At 37.5% G+C, this 14,533-nt stretch overlaps 1 protein-coding gene across 4 annotated transcripts in view; it reads left to right on the top strand.

Moving 5' to 3' along the window:
- The window catches only part of LOC127418959 (protein Niban 2-like), a 34,533-nt gene that overhangs the window by 17,034 nt on the left and 2,966 nt on the right, over positions 1–14,533 (top strand). For all 4 annotated transcript variants that reach the window (XM_051659912.1, XM_051659924.1, XM_051659934.1 and 1 more), the window contains 8 exons: positions 4,349–4,464; positions 5,462–5,566; positions 7,036–7,198; positions 8,423–8,610; positions 8,834–8,989; positions 12,111–12,224; positions 12,347–12,454; positions 12,785–12,896. In XM_051659912.1, coding sequence (XP_051515872.1) covers positions 4,349–4,464; positions 5,462–5,566; positions 7,036–7,198; positions 8,423–8,610; positions 8,834–8,989; positions 12,111–12,224; positions 12,347–12,454; positions 12,785–12,896 — 1,062 coding nt within the window. The remainder of the gene's footprint in view (positions 1–4,348; positions 4,465–5,461; positions 5,567–7,035; positions 7,199–8,422; positions 8,611–8,833; positions 8,990–12,110; positions 12,225–12,346; positions 12,455–12,784; positions 12,897–14,533) is intronic.

Genomic DNA, 14,533 nt, shown 5'->3' with positions numbered 1-14,533 from the left:
CTGTCCGCTCTGTTGGTCCTTACAATGCAAGTGAATGGTGGTCAAACATTTAAAGCTCCAAAAATCACATAAAGGCCACATAAATGTTATCCATAAGACTCCATTTGGTTAAATCCATATCTTCAGAAGCGATAAAAGTTTAGGTGAGAAAAGATCAATATTTAAGTAAGTCATACACATCCGGAATGGCATGGGGGTGAGTAAATGATGAGAGAATTAAAAATTTTCGGTGAACTATCTCTTTAAAGTGAATATTAGATGGATGTTTTAATAAGTAAAATGTACCTCCCTAACCTAAAACGTTATCATTGTTTTAAAAGCAGATTCGACATGAAAAGCACATTTACTGAAGCAATCACATCATTTTGTGTAGCTTTTTATGAAATTTTTCTTCATTTTCACTGGAGCGTCCTTGGCTGGGCTCTAGGCTTGGTCTCTGAGATCAAAGTCCAACACACTCAGGTGAGCTACTGCGGAAGCTAATCATGTTGGAATAAGTGTGTAAATGTGGGTGGGTCTGTAAAAGTGTGAAAATGTATAGTTTTTCAAATTATGCATTGAAGTCAAATGCATCGAAATCATAACATAGCAGGATGTAATAAAGCGAAAAATTGGTGTTAAAGTTTTAATCAGCCATCGTAGTAGTGATTTGTGTTTGGACTGCAGTAAAATGTAGAAAGCAGCATGTAAAACTCAGTTTGCAAAATTTTGTTATAGTAACGTTCATTCTATTAGACTAGGTTGGCTGAACTGCTGGTTTTCTTAAAGAGACTGTGCCATTTTAGTGCTTGTTATACAAATGAGCATAAACTAATGTAAATACTGGGATACTTATACATATTATTTCAATCAGTGACTGCTCAAATCATCATTATACATGCAGTTTCATACCATTATATTAATTGATAGAATGTGGAATTAATATATTTGATAAATTATAAAATAATATAGGCTGTTGCACATACTATAAATATTTAGTGTGTTACTTTTCTTGGCTGTTTACATATTTTATACATTTGTTCATGCAATGTTGAAATTACTGTATTAGATTCTGACTTTATTTTTTTTTCACTTGTATGATGTCCTTAAAAATGAAACATTGGTGCTGGAAAGAGTACTTGAAAGTCCTGGATTTTCATTTAGTGGTGCCTGTATGAACCCTGTAATAACTGTGATCTTCATAGGCCCAACAATATGCTAAATTATTAACATGACATAGGCTGAATTGACAATTTTGTAAATGCATAAACAGCAGAAGTGTGATTTAACAGCCTAACACATGAAACAAACACTGTGCCAATCATTGTATTATTATTAGCCATATTACCAGTCTTCCATATTAATTTTGCTATCCTAACTACTATGCAGTTTTCCATTTTATTTAAATTTCCTTGCTGTCCATATAAGAATAGACAATTAAAAACTATAAGACATGTTAGGTACACTAATCTCTGTCTCTTCATTAGCTAAATGTATGTTGGATGGCTCCAAAAGAAATCTTTTATGGCAAATAGTGCAGTTAAAGCAGCTAAACTGAAAACAAAAGCCGGGCACGTGTCTGATATGGTGTTGGTATTGTGGCTGTTCAGTGTTTTCTGTCTGGTCTCCTCAAAGAGCTAAATGTGACGTAATTCAATATGCTAAGTACACAGAAGAATTTAGCTTGAAACACTGTAAAAGCTCATCTACTGTTCCTAAAAGTGGCAGAACTCTGGGGTACAGGAACATGTTCGTGCTCCAATAAGATCGTGTTATTCTGTGACTTGAGGCCCAGAGCAGTAAACCGAAGCATGCATGAACAGTGTTAGATCAGGGCTAGACCCTGGCAAGTCTAAGCGTGCTTTTGGAAGTGCATAATATACATGTGCAATGTTTAAGGCCTCCTAATCCAAAGGCTGTCTAAACAATCCATGCTTATTTACCATAAATACTGCACACATCTGTAAGTATACTGGCATGTTGGGCCTGATTTCTGTAGAACCATGCTGTCATGAGCAATCTGTTTGGATGGGCGGCCCAGTAAAGTCTGGTATGTGACTGCAATTAATTTAGGTTCCTCTGATCTTACCCTGTGTGATTTTGGCTTGGGTTAGAGAGGCTTTTTAGATCCAATGTCTGGGATCTAAATGGGAGTGATTAAAATGGCACCTGGTCAGGTTGCAAATTTTGCAAGGAACAAAGCTTAACTTTGATGAAAGATATCTCATTTATAGTCATGAGGCAGACTGCGCAAACTAGCTAGACTTGACAGCTTTACACAGCATAACAATAAGGATGAATGAGTTTTGGGGCACTTGTCAGAACTATCATTTGCCCTATGAGATTTTCACTATATCTTAAGTTAATTGATAATGTGTTGTTGTAGACTTAAACATTTGGTTTAGTATGATGTTTTGAGCATTGTATTGAACTTTGTTTAAATTCTGTTGATTTAAATAAGTCACTAGGGTAACATTATCTATTTGGCTAACATGCAGTATATTTATATGCACAGTTTTAATCGAGCTACAGCAGGATTTCGGATAGTTAAATAGTTTAATGTTAAGTGAAAAAAAAAAAAAGGGAATATTTTATTTCTGATGCATGTAAAATACGTTGCCAAAAATAAAACTGAATTATTTTTGGTGGTTTCACTAGTGAAATTTTGGCAAGATTTTCATCGAGCCCTGCCTTAAAATGTACAGTATTTGGTACATGTCAGTCTTGGAAAAAGGTTTTATTGGGCAACTGAACAGGTTTACAAGCATGTTAATGAATTAAGTCCAGGTGGTTGAAAATCTCTTCAGTTTCCAGGCACACAGTTACTCTTTAAAAGCCTATCGAATGACATTGTAAAGGGCTTTGAGGGACAACCTGACAGAAACTGGTAAAATACAAGGAAATTACTGGAATAATTTGAATTCCTCAACAGTAAACCATAAGTATTTACACCCTGTGACATGATGACTGAAAGGGATAAAAATGTTGATCATGAATGTTTGAACTCAGCTTGGCCTTATCCAAACTAGGTCTCATGTTGTGCAAGGTATTTAACAGCTCATTTGTGTCAGTGGTATTAGGGCACGATGAATTTTTCACAAAACACCCTCATTTCTATCTCTCTCAGTGGAAAGTGAAAGGTCTTTGATCCTCTGGTGTTTCTGGACTGACTTGAGATGAGTTGTTTTGCACCAGAATAAGCAACCCGTAACGATTGTATTTGCATAAAACTTCTCTGGTGCTCCCCACATGTTCAGAAACGCACTTGCCCATGTGTGCGTGCACTCGCAAAAACTCATGCTGTGCTGATGTGGAGTGCTGGACTTCCTGCCTGCGCTCCTCCAGCCCCCACACAGCTGCCTGCTCCAACTTCCTCTCATTGTAAGAGTTGTACAGGAGGCTGATCTTTTTCAGGCATTCATGTGGGACTTCAGGTTTTTACTCATGTGATATTTCAGGTTCGGTAAAAGCTAAGCTTAATCAACCGCATCTGTGGCATTATGTTGGTCATCGCAAAAACTAAATTCGACTTGCCCCTCATTAAAAAACAAACAAACAAAACAATCTGGGTTACAGTGAGACACTTACAGTGGAAGTGAAAGTAGCCAATCCGTAAACATTTAAATGCTTTAAAGTATAGCCACAAGATGTCAACCGTATGTGTGCTAACATGATAAAATCGATTACTAACCTTTACTATGTAAAGTTGTATACAACTGTACAACATTGTTAACAGGACGATGTAATGCTGTAAGCCTAAAACGATTGAGAAACGATGATTTAAACGATTTTACAGCTCAAATAATACTCTAGTTCTATTAGAAGAATTCATGCATGTGTTTTTTATAAAACTATAAGACTTTTCATTTTCTTGGACCCTTATTCATTTACCCATATGTAGATTTGCATTTCCACTCTCTGAGCTCAGAAAATAGCAGCAGTTAATAGTTTTTCTATTCTTCTATTTAAAACTTTCTATTTAGTTACATAATCCTTATGACACTTTAGTATCCTATGGTGACTATGGCAGTGTTTAGGGAATTACCGTGGTAACTAATGATGCAATGCTTCCTGTTGAGAGGGTGACCAAAGCAGATTTTGTGTTCTGTGGTTTAATGGTAAAAATCTGATCGTGTTCATGCATATGATGATGACCTTTCTTCCATTTTTGCCACCTGTTCTTTTCACTTCTCTAAATAGAGAGGAACTGTACAATGCTATGATGATGTTTTGTTTAGAAATGACTAGCCATGGTAATGGGCTCTTGGTAATGTGTTGAAAATAACACATCGTTTTGTTATTTGTATGGCTTTGTTGTTAATTGAAAATGTTGATGATGGTGATGGTAATGCTGTCGTCTTTTGTTCAGGATTATCTGAAGAATGTAAGGTTCAGACCCCGGCGTTCACAGACACAGTGCGACTCTATCGACAGGCTCATGGACACTATGGAACCTGGGATATGATGTGTGGGATGCCCCAACAGGTAAAACGCACACACTCATTGGTTCTGTTTGAAAAACCTGATGAGCTTCTTATGAATGCAACATGTTATGGCATCATAAAAGCACTCCAGATGTGAAGGGTGTTCCAAAACATAGGCATTTTAATTATGCTTGCTCCTAAGATACCTAGTTTTGACCAAAAATCTAAGGTAACATTGCATGTATCCTTAGCAGAGAAGGCAGCCGTGAGAAATGTTGATTTTAACTCTACTTTGGCATACATGGTGTCTGATCTTTTTTCATTGTGCTTTTGAATTATTTATTCTTCATGCTTTGGTTATACAGTGGTTGGTTAAACGGCTTTATATCAGATATCTGAAAGAAATAACTTGGAAGTATAAAGCTAACAATGTAGCATGTCAAGTTTGAACTGTTATTTTGGGATCAGATGATGTTGGCAGCTTCACAGGAGCCTTGGCTGAGTTCCTTAACAGTGTTGTTTTCTGTCTGAAAAGAGAGAGAGAGAGAGAGAGAGAGAGAGAGAGAAACAAATAGAAAGAGACATCGTGTGAAAGTCGTAGGAGTGCCTCCTTTAGTGTCTTGTGACTTTGACAATTCTTTTTAACTATTACTCTTCTCTCAGATTCTTAAGGTTTGGATTAGCAATGTTCATAATATGCCTAGCTAAATAATAGACGTTACATCAGGATATTTTTCTTAGCCTTTGATATAAAACAGTAACTGGTTGAATGATATATGATCTGCATCCAGACCGTTATGGAACTAGTAAAGTTGTAGTGTGCACCAGGCAGGCCGGGTTTCCTCTGTTATCTCTAAGGCACTCAAAAGATTTTTTTTTTTCACTAGAATTACTCTGGCTCTGACATACAATCACACACAAACACACTGTTTGTGTCTTTTGTATTTTGTTGATTTTTCAGGAATGACTGCCATGTTGCTTTTAAAAGAAGACTGGTAAGCTATGGTTGTGCAATCCTCATGTCTCTTCAATCTGTTGTTTTCTGATTGTGTTCACAGATCCTTGCCAATCTAGTGATGGAGACCCTCCTCCCTGAGCTGAAAGACCTCATCACCCCCAAACTGAAGGGCAAAATGCATGAGAGACAGAGGAATTGGATGCTGGTATGTCATGCACTTAAGCTTTACTAGTTCCAGAATTCTAACAAAAGCTCTACACATTTCCGCAGAATTCGAACAGCTTTTATAGAGTGCAAATCTCTGGTTCCGGAAGTAAAAATCCCATTAATTTTTCCATAGATGAACTGATTTTCAGTAACTTATAAACCTTTAAAGACAGACCTACCTTGAGCTCTGAGGTTGTTTATCAATGGTATATGCTTTTGTTGAAGCCATCAGTCTGCTTTATTTCAACTTCATTGATTAAACATAGTGTTTGATAGTGGAATTCATGGTAAATAACTACATTACCCATGGTCCAGCAGAGAAAGCTTAATCAATCAGAGAACTGCAGCCAACCAAGCCCGCAAAATGACGCATTGTGTATGACGTAATCGATTCTGTGTCTTTTCACCCTTAAATTACTTTGTACCTTTCGGAATATTTAGCAATAAACGTACAATATATTTTTTCTATACCTATAATCAGCAACTTAAAACCAATAGTTTTACATACAGTATTCCCATTGTTTTTATTCAATTAAATAATTTGCAATGCTTCATGGGATTGAAGTGCGTGCCTTCATGAAAGACGTAAGTACACAGTCTTGTACCTTTGTCTTTTTGTCTGATTTTCAAATATTTTTTTGCCTCAAAACAAAGTTTGTGAAGTTGTGGTTTATCTCTGAGCTGGATAGTTTGGTTCATGGCTCACAACACTTATGAAGGGTTTTATGAAAAGTCTATGGGGAAAATACTTGGGGAAACCCAGATGGCTGAAAAGGTAGATGGGCACTGTTGCGCTCTATTCTGCTCATTTTAATTCCCCATAATTGAGAGTGTGAAACAAAGCGAGCAGGTAACTATACCGCCAAGACACGACATAGCCAAAAGTATGTATACACCCCCTTCTAATTAACGGGATTGCCTATCCCAGTAATTTAATTAATTTTTGTTAATGCTACGGCATGACATTCTCGAGAGTTTAAAGAAGGCCCTTTTCTGTTCCAGCCTGTGCACAAAGCAGGGTCCATATATATATATATATATATATTTATTTGTTTTTTATTTTTTTTATAACCGAGTCTGGTGTGGAAGTCCAGACCTTTTTTAAAGAATTGGAACAGCAACTGCAAGCCAGGCCCCATCACTCAACATCAGTGCCTGACCTCACTGATGCTCTTGTGTCTGAATGGGAGCAAATCCCTGCAGCCATGTTTAAATGTGTAGTGGAAATCCTTCCCATAAGATTAGAAGCTGTTTAGTTTCAACTGAATTGAAATTAAATGCTTATAAAGCACATATGGGTGTGGTGTTTGGATGTACACACATTTTTAGCCATTTAGTATAGCTCTATCCTAAAAGCAGGGTGTTATTACTAACTGAATGTACTGAATAAGCTCCTGAACAAATTCTACCAGACATTCTACAATGACCTGGATGTATTAAAATGGCTTCTATCTTATTTGTGGTCAGATATCAGATGCAGTGTATGGGCTGGTTCAGAGCCAGACTCAAGCGCAGTATGAAGCAATAGTGCAGAGCTGTGAAGCAGGTAGCCCCCCACTGGAAAACACTATCCGCACAGACATGGACCAGATCATCTCTTCCAAAGAACATGTGACCAGCAAAATCAGAGGTAGCTTTAATTTAACTATTTTTTACTTATCAAGGAAATAAATTAACTCCGACTATTTACTGATGTCAGGCCATATCAGGTTTCTGGTTATTCACTTCCAAGGAAGTATACAGCATTTTCTAGGAATTTTGAAAAGAAAGGATGACATAATTTGTCACCTCCAGTGTTATTAATGAGTAAGGATGACATATATACAGGGTTGTGCTTCTGAAACCACTGAAACAACTTCTTTCCTTCTCACAATCCAAGTAAACTTTGCAACAGCATGTTATGTTTATGCTACACAAGACACCATCAAAGACTCATAAAGCTCTGTTTGCTTCTATGGTGACTGCTTTCATGTGTACAAAAAATAATTTTGGGATTAAGATATATAGATCTATATTGCCCTTCAAAGCTAAACCACAGTAACAGTGCCACCACTGAAACTGAGAAAAAATGGCATCACAGTTTTTTGATTGTCCAGCCAAATGTAGATTATAACAGTCTCACTCCATTTTCTCTGAATCTGAACATAGTTGCGTCAAACCAAATCTGTCACAGGACAGATCTAAGTCGAAGAGACACAATTTTGGTCATAACTCGCAGTACAGTTTAGCGAGGTCTATTTGTTGTAGCTTAGTGATTGTTCACCCAAAAATGAAAATTCTCATTTACTCACCCTCATGCCATCCCAGATTTGTATGACTTACTTTCTTCTGCAGAACACAGACAAAGATTTGTAGAAGAATTTCAACTCTGTAGGTCCATACAGTGCAAGTGAATGGTGACAAGATCTTTCAAGCTCCAAAAATCACATAAAGGCTGCATAAATGTAATCCATAAGACTCTGGGTCCTCAGAAGCAATATGTTAGTTGTGGGTGAGAAACAGATCAATATTTAAGTCCTTTTTTACTATAAATCTATTAGTTTATAGTAAAAAAAAGTGTTGATCTTTTTCTCACCCAAAGTGATTGCATTGCTTATATTAAACCACTGGAGTTGTATGAATTACGTTTATGCTGCCTTTATGTGTTACCATTCACTTGCATTGTGAGGACCTACAGAGCTGAGATATTCTTCTAAAACATTTTGTTTGTTTGTGTTTAGCAGAAGAAAAAAAGTAATGCACATCTTGGATGGTGTGAGGGTGAGTAAATGATGAGAGAATTTTCATTTTTGGGTGAAATATTCCTTTAAAGTGAGTGTCACAAACAGAAAGACTATTGTGTGTTTGTCTGTAGCTCTTGTTCTGCCCAAAGCAGACAAGCTTCTGAAGGTGAGTATCCAACCGTATATCAGCTCTATCCTGGAAGCTTTGATGGAACCCACCAGCAGAGGTTTCTTTGAGGTGCGAGACTTGTTCTTCAGGGAGTTGGTGGATATGAGCAAGAACCTTCTCAATGATGGCAACAAGGAAAAACTTGGAGAAGTAAGACAACCTGTACATATGAAAAGTTTAACTGAATTCCTGAATATAACTTTTTCACACTGTATATACATACACCTGTGTACTGCAGTTTCCAATAGGCTGCTTGATGCATTATCCTGCTGGAAGATCCATCTCAGAGACCAGTTTGGTAGCTAGCTGGTCATTGGCTGGTCTCTCAGCCACTAGGTACAGTGGTCTCAACTCTTTTGTCTTTGTTGTCCAGCACATGGAGAAGATCTCTATGCTAGCCTTCCATCCTGTGAAGATGCAGAGCTGCTATGAGAGGGTGGAGACACTGAGTTTAGAGGGACTGCAGCAGCGGTTTGACGTTTCCAGCCCCTCCGTGTTTGTCCAGAGAGCCCAAATCTTAATTAGAGAGGTCAGTCATCTTTGAAGCAGAACAGAAACAAAGTCAAAATAATGTCTATTAAAAATAACAGGCTGTAAAACTGGCAAGTAAAACTAAAAAACAAAGTACAAATATTTATCACAAATTCAAGCTATTTTTATGATGTTTATGTCAGGAATAAGAGGCTCCGGACCCAAATGCATAGTGAAAAATAAAGGTTTATTTAATACAAATATAAAACACAAAAATCCAACATAAAACTCCCACAAGGATGAACTAGGCAATATACGCCCATGCCAACCAACAAACAAGAGGAGAGAATGCATTGCAACGCCAAACAAAGCAATGCCACACATTCTCACACTAAACGAAACCTGAGCATACATCACGATGCAAACACCACGTGATGCACGCAACAGGTGACAAAAACAAGACAGGACACCTGTGCAAGGGTTCGGCCACACACCCGACACCTTAGACCGAAGTGACCGAACCCCAGCACATCTCGAAGACATCTCGCAACCCGGGTGCGCAACAAAGTGAGCCCGACACGCGCTGTGTTCACAAGAGACAAACTGTTGACGTGAGTGCATGCTGCCAAGATGACATATAGGTGCATCTCAATAAATTAGAATGTCGTGGAAAAGTTCATTTATTTCAGTAATTCAACTCAAATTGTGAAACTCGTGTATTAAATAAATTCAATGCACACAGACTGAAGTAGTTTACGTCTTTGGTTCTTTTAATTGTGATGATTTTGGCTCACATTTAACAAAAACCCACCAATTCACTATCTCAAAAAATTAGAATACATCATAAGACCAATAAAAAAAACACTTTTAGTGAATTGTTGGCCTTCTGGAAAGTATGTTCATTTACTGTATATGTATTCAATACTTGGTAGGGGCTCCTTTTGCTTTAATTACTGCTTCAATTCGGCGTGGCATGGAGGTGATCAGTTTGTGGCACTGCTGAGGTGGTATGGAAGCCCAGGTTTCTTTGACAGTGGCCTTCAGCTCATCTGCATTTTTTGGTCTCTTGTTTCTCATTTTCCTCTTGACAATACCCCATAGATTCTCTATGGGGTTCAGGTCTGGTGAGTTTGCTGGCCGGTCAAGCACACCAACACCATGGTCATTTAACCAACTTTTGGTGCTTTTGGCAGTGTGGGCAGGTGCCAAATCCTGCTGGAAAATGAAATCAGCATCTTTAAAAAGCTGGTCAGCAGAAGGAAGCATGAAGTGCTCCAAAATGTCTTGGTAAATGGGTGCAGTGACTTTGGTTTTCAAAAAACACAATGGACCAACACCAGCAGATGACATTGCACCTCAAATCATCACAGACTGTGGAAACTTAACACTGAACTTCAAGCAACTTGGGCTATGAGCTTCTCCACCCTTCCTCCAGACTCTAGGACCTTGGTTTCCAAATGAAATACAAAACTTGCTCTCATCTGAAAAGAGGACTTTGGACCACTGGGCAACAGTCCAGTTCTTCTTCTCCTTAGCCCAGGTAAGACGCCTCTGACGTTGTCTGTGGTTCAGGAGTGCCTTAACAAGAGGAATACGACAACTGTAGCCAAATTCCTTGACACGACTGTGTGTGGTGGCTCTTGATGCCTTGACCCCAGCCTCAGTCCATTCCTTGTGAAGTTCACCCAAATTCTTGAATCGATTTTGCTTGACAATCACAAGGCTGCGGTTCTCTTGGTTGGTTGTGCATCTTTTTCTTCCACACTTTTTCCTTCCACTCAACTTTCTGTTAACATGCTTGGATACAGCACTCTGTGAACAGCCAGCTTCTTTGGCAATGAATGTTTGTGGCTTACCCTCCTTGTGAAGGGTGTCAATGATTGTCTTCTGGACAACTGTCAGATCAGCAGTCTTCCCCATGATTGTGTAGCCTAGTGAACCAAACTGAGAGACCATTTTGAAGGCTCAGGAAACCTTTGCAGGTGTTTTGAGTTGATTAGCTGATTGGCATGTCACCATATTCTAATTTTTTGAGATAGTGAATTGGTGGGTTTTTGTTAAATGTGAGCCAAAATCATCACAATTAAAAGAACCAAAGACTTAAACTACTTCAGTCTGTGTGCATTGAATTTATTTAATACACGAGTTTCACAATTTGAGTTGAATTACTGAAATAAATGAACTTTTCCACGACATTCTAATTTATTGAGATGCACCTGTAAGTGCGATGCACCCACATCAATAACAGACAGATATGGAGCACGAGTGTCCGGATCCCGACACAGACTGAAACTGAACCAGACAGAAAGTCAGGATCCAGACACCATGCTCCTGACATGAAACAAGATGAACCGAAGAGTGCACGGCAGGGAATACAACCAAAACTGTGCACTCGCACAAAAACAGACACCGAAACACAAGACATGGGACGATGATGCCACGGTCCTGTCAGACAAAACTCCAGACTGATAGAGTGACAGGACCGTGACAGTTTATGCAAGAGAAATGCATCAAGATGGTTTCTTAATTTGCAGCTTGTTCGAATAAGTATAAAAATAAGTGCAAAAAAGTGCTTTGTGTTTATCAGTGTGCCGCTTGGGTTTTGGTTTGTGGTTTTGTTGTTGTGTATGAAATGAGATGCCCTGAGGGGGAATGTACTGTTGTGGTAGACATGTAAACCTCATTTTGGTCACCAAATTATAAAGCTGCAGTTTACTGTTAAACACTGACTCATTACTGCTGTCAGCTTTTGTTGATTGAGAGCACAAAATGAGAAAGCTGTACCATCATGCGCTAGCACTTAAATGCAAATGTTAAATATGTATATTTTTTTTGAATCACCAGAATTACATAAAATGACTGATTATAATCATTAAAATAAACTTTTACTACAGACTCGGATGAACAGAAATTCACCGCATAGAGAGTGGAGAAACAAGACTAATGCCATTGCTGTGTGGTAGAATATGCCCTCTTGTGGCAATATGGAGTAACATGGAGTAAATTGTAGTTGTTTGTGAAAGCTGTGTGGTAATTAAAAAAACAAACAAATGTATTTGATCATGAAGTCTTTTTTTTTTTTTTTTTGACCTTTTGTAGATCCAGTCACCTTTTATGAAAATTATTTGCATTAGTCCTCCCACAGTTTTACTAAAGATATATCCATTTATTTTACGCAGCAAATGGATGATGCAGTGTACACATTTGAGCAGCTCCTGCACCAGAGTCTGGAGGGCCAAGAAGGAGAAGACCTCTGCAAAACCATCCAGCGCTGCCAGGATCGTGTCATCAAGGTGAAACAGTACTTTTAGTGGTCCTTCTGCCCTATCAGATATCTTTGTACCAGTAGGGGGATTTTTTTAAATGATTTTTTTTTTTGTAAATTTATACTGATTTCATCTCTTGTCATCTCTAGAAATTTGACTACGATAGCAGCACTGTTCGTAAGAAGTTTTTCAGAGAGGCTCTTCTCCAGATATTCATCCCCTACATGCTGAAACAGCTCTCTCCATCATGCTCTGCTGTAAGACCTTCTCTCGTAGCAGTATGGTGTTTTAAAAAATTATCTAATAAAGTTAGAAACTCCCATGTATGTGTTTTCATCTGGAATATGTCATTTTTAGAGCATTTACAATATGTCTATACAATGTTCTTTTTCATATGATAGGCCAACATTCAGCAAATGTCTTTGGAATGTACTATATGTGAATCTGCTCTTAGATGTTTATCAGATGTTTGTATAAAATAATTGTTGTGTAATGTTTTCAGATGATAGTCTTTAACAGATATCTTGGGCTTTGTGTGCTTGTTGGTATGGGCAATAAAATAATTATCATTATGTTATGTTTTACAGGAACTCCCTCATTTCCAGGAGCTGATCTTTGAGGATTTCTCTCGTTTCATTCTGGTGGAGAACATCTTTGAGGAAGTGGTGTTGCACACAGTTATGAAAGACATAATGATGGGTAAGATGTCTTTCATAGAATGAAGGACACCTTAAAGGGATAATACATCCAAAAATAAATTATTTCTTCCATGGAACACAAAAGGAGGTGTTGGGAAGAATGTTAGCTTCAGTCATTATTCACTTTCATTTTATGGAAAATAGATGCAATGAAAGTGAATGGTGACTGAGACTAACATGCTGGCTAACACCTCCTTTTGTGTTCCATGGAAGAAAAAAATAATTATCAAAATATTAATAACTAAAGTCTTGACCAAGACAAAAAAATAGGCTTCGTTTTAAAGCTTAGAAGCTGTACTTTACAATGCATGTGGGCATTATGAACAAAACTGAACAAGTGCTTTGAAATTTACTGTCAAATTAGAAGTGTTCTGTTTTGATAATTTATTAACAATTTGCACTGTAGATATTATTGTAATAGGTAAAAACATCAAACTGATCAAATAGCCATGTGTTATTTGTCATTGGAAAGCTCTCAAAGAGCAGACTACGGTCAGCCTATCTGTTTATGCACAGACAAAAATATAGCTAGTAATAGCTAAGTATATGTCTTTGACATACATGTTACATGTAAACAGGTGCAGATTATATGCCACATTTTCACTTATAACTTCATGAAAAATTAGCTGAACATAAAATATCATGTACCATTACTTGGAGGAGGGGATTCCTATTAGAGCGAGCCCACAAACAACATAATCGGATGCATAGATAATTAGATAATGCACATGAAGCACAGTGTGCACACAGCACATAATGTGCTATCTGGCTAAAAACACATTGGCTTTCCTGGATCAGATGACTTCATCGGAAATGATGTAGTACGTGGTCCAGTGTCATGAAACGCTAATCCAATCGTATTAGGATTCAGATTGCTGCAACCAGAGGTGGAAGTCATCCAGATATGGGCAGAGAGGATCATTCACTCTAATTACATATGGCCACCAGGAGATGGTGTCAAGTACACAACATACAGTAGAGTCAATTATGGCTCAAATGACACTAAATGAGATCTCATTACTCATGCCTGCATGCTTTGGAGAGAGAGCATACCTTTAGTCATTGTTGTATTTGCATGTGTAATTAGTTCTTATGTACAATTATTGTTTTGTTTGTTTGGAGAGGCTTTTGGACACTTGGATAAATTATTTTTGTAATGCTACACTTTTGATTGCTTTGTCGTATCAACAAAAAAATGTTACTTCGTTACATGTGACATGATTAGGAACAAAATAAAAGCAGTTTTTCGGAGCTACCAATTTTACACACTGAGATATACAATTTCAAATCAGAAAAATAAGAATAAAAGTTCATTTTTGGCTCAGGTTTTTGTGTGAATTTTCAGTTGTTTCTTAGGCTAATTTATCATAATCTATTTCATTAAAAATTGTGAAAAGTTTTCATTAAAATTATACCAAACATTTGACTCTCTTTATTTTTGTTTTTTTTGTAGAGTTATAAGCCTTTTATTTTGGACATGTCACTGACACGAGAAATCTTTAAAAACACCTTAAACACCTTCTGAGCTTAAAGAGTTAAACCCAAGAAGAATAAAATGTTTAACCTCCTACCTACATTTTCACACAGATGTCTTTTTTACATTGTAATTTTTAACACGTCTAAAAGAAGCATGTTTTT

The sequence above is a fragment of the Myxocyprinus asiaticus genome, chromosome 3 (assembly GCF_019703515.2).
Source record: "Myxocyprinus asiaticus isolate MX2 ecotype Aquarium Trade chromosome 3, UBuf_Myxa_2, whole genome shotgun sequence".
Lineage (NCBI taxonomy): Eukaryota > Metazoa > Chordata > Actinopteri > Cypriniformes > Catostomidae > Myxocyprinus > Myxocyprinus asiaticus.
This window is presented reverse-complemented; position numbering and strand designations above follow the sequence as displayed.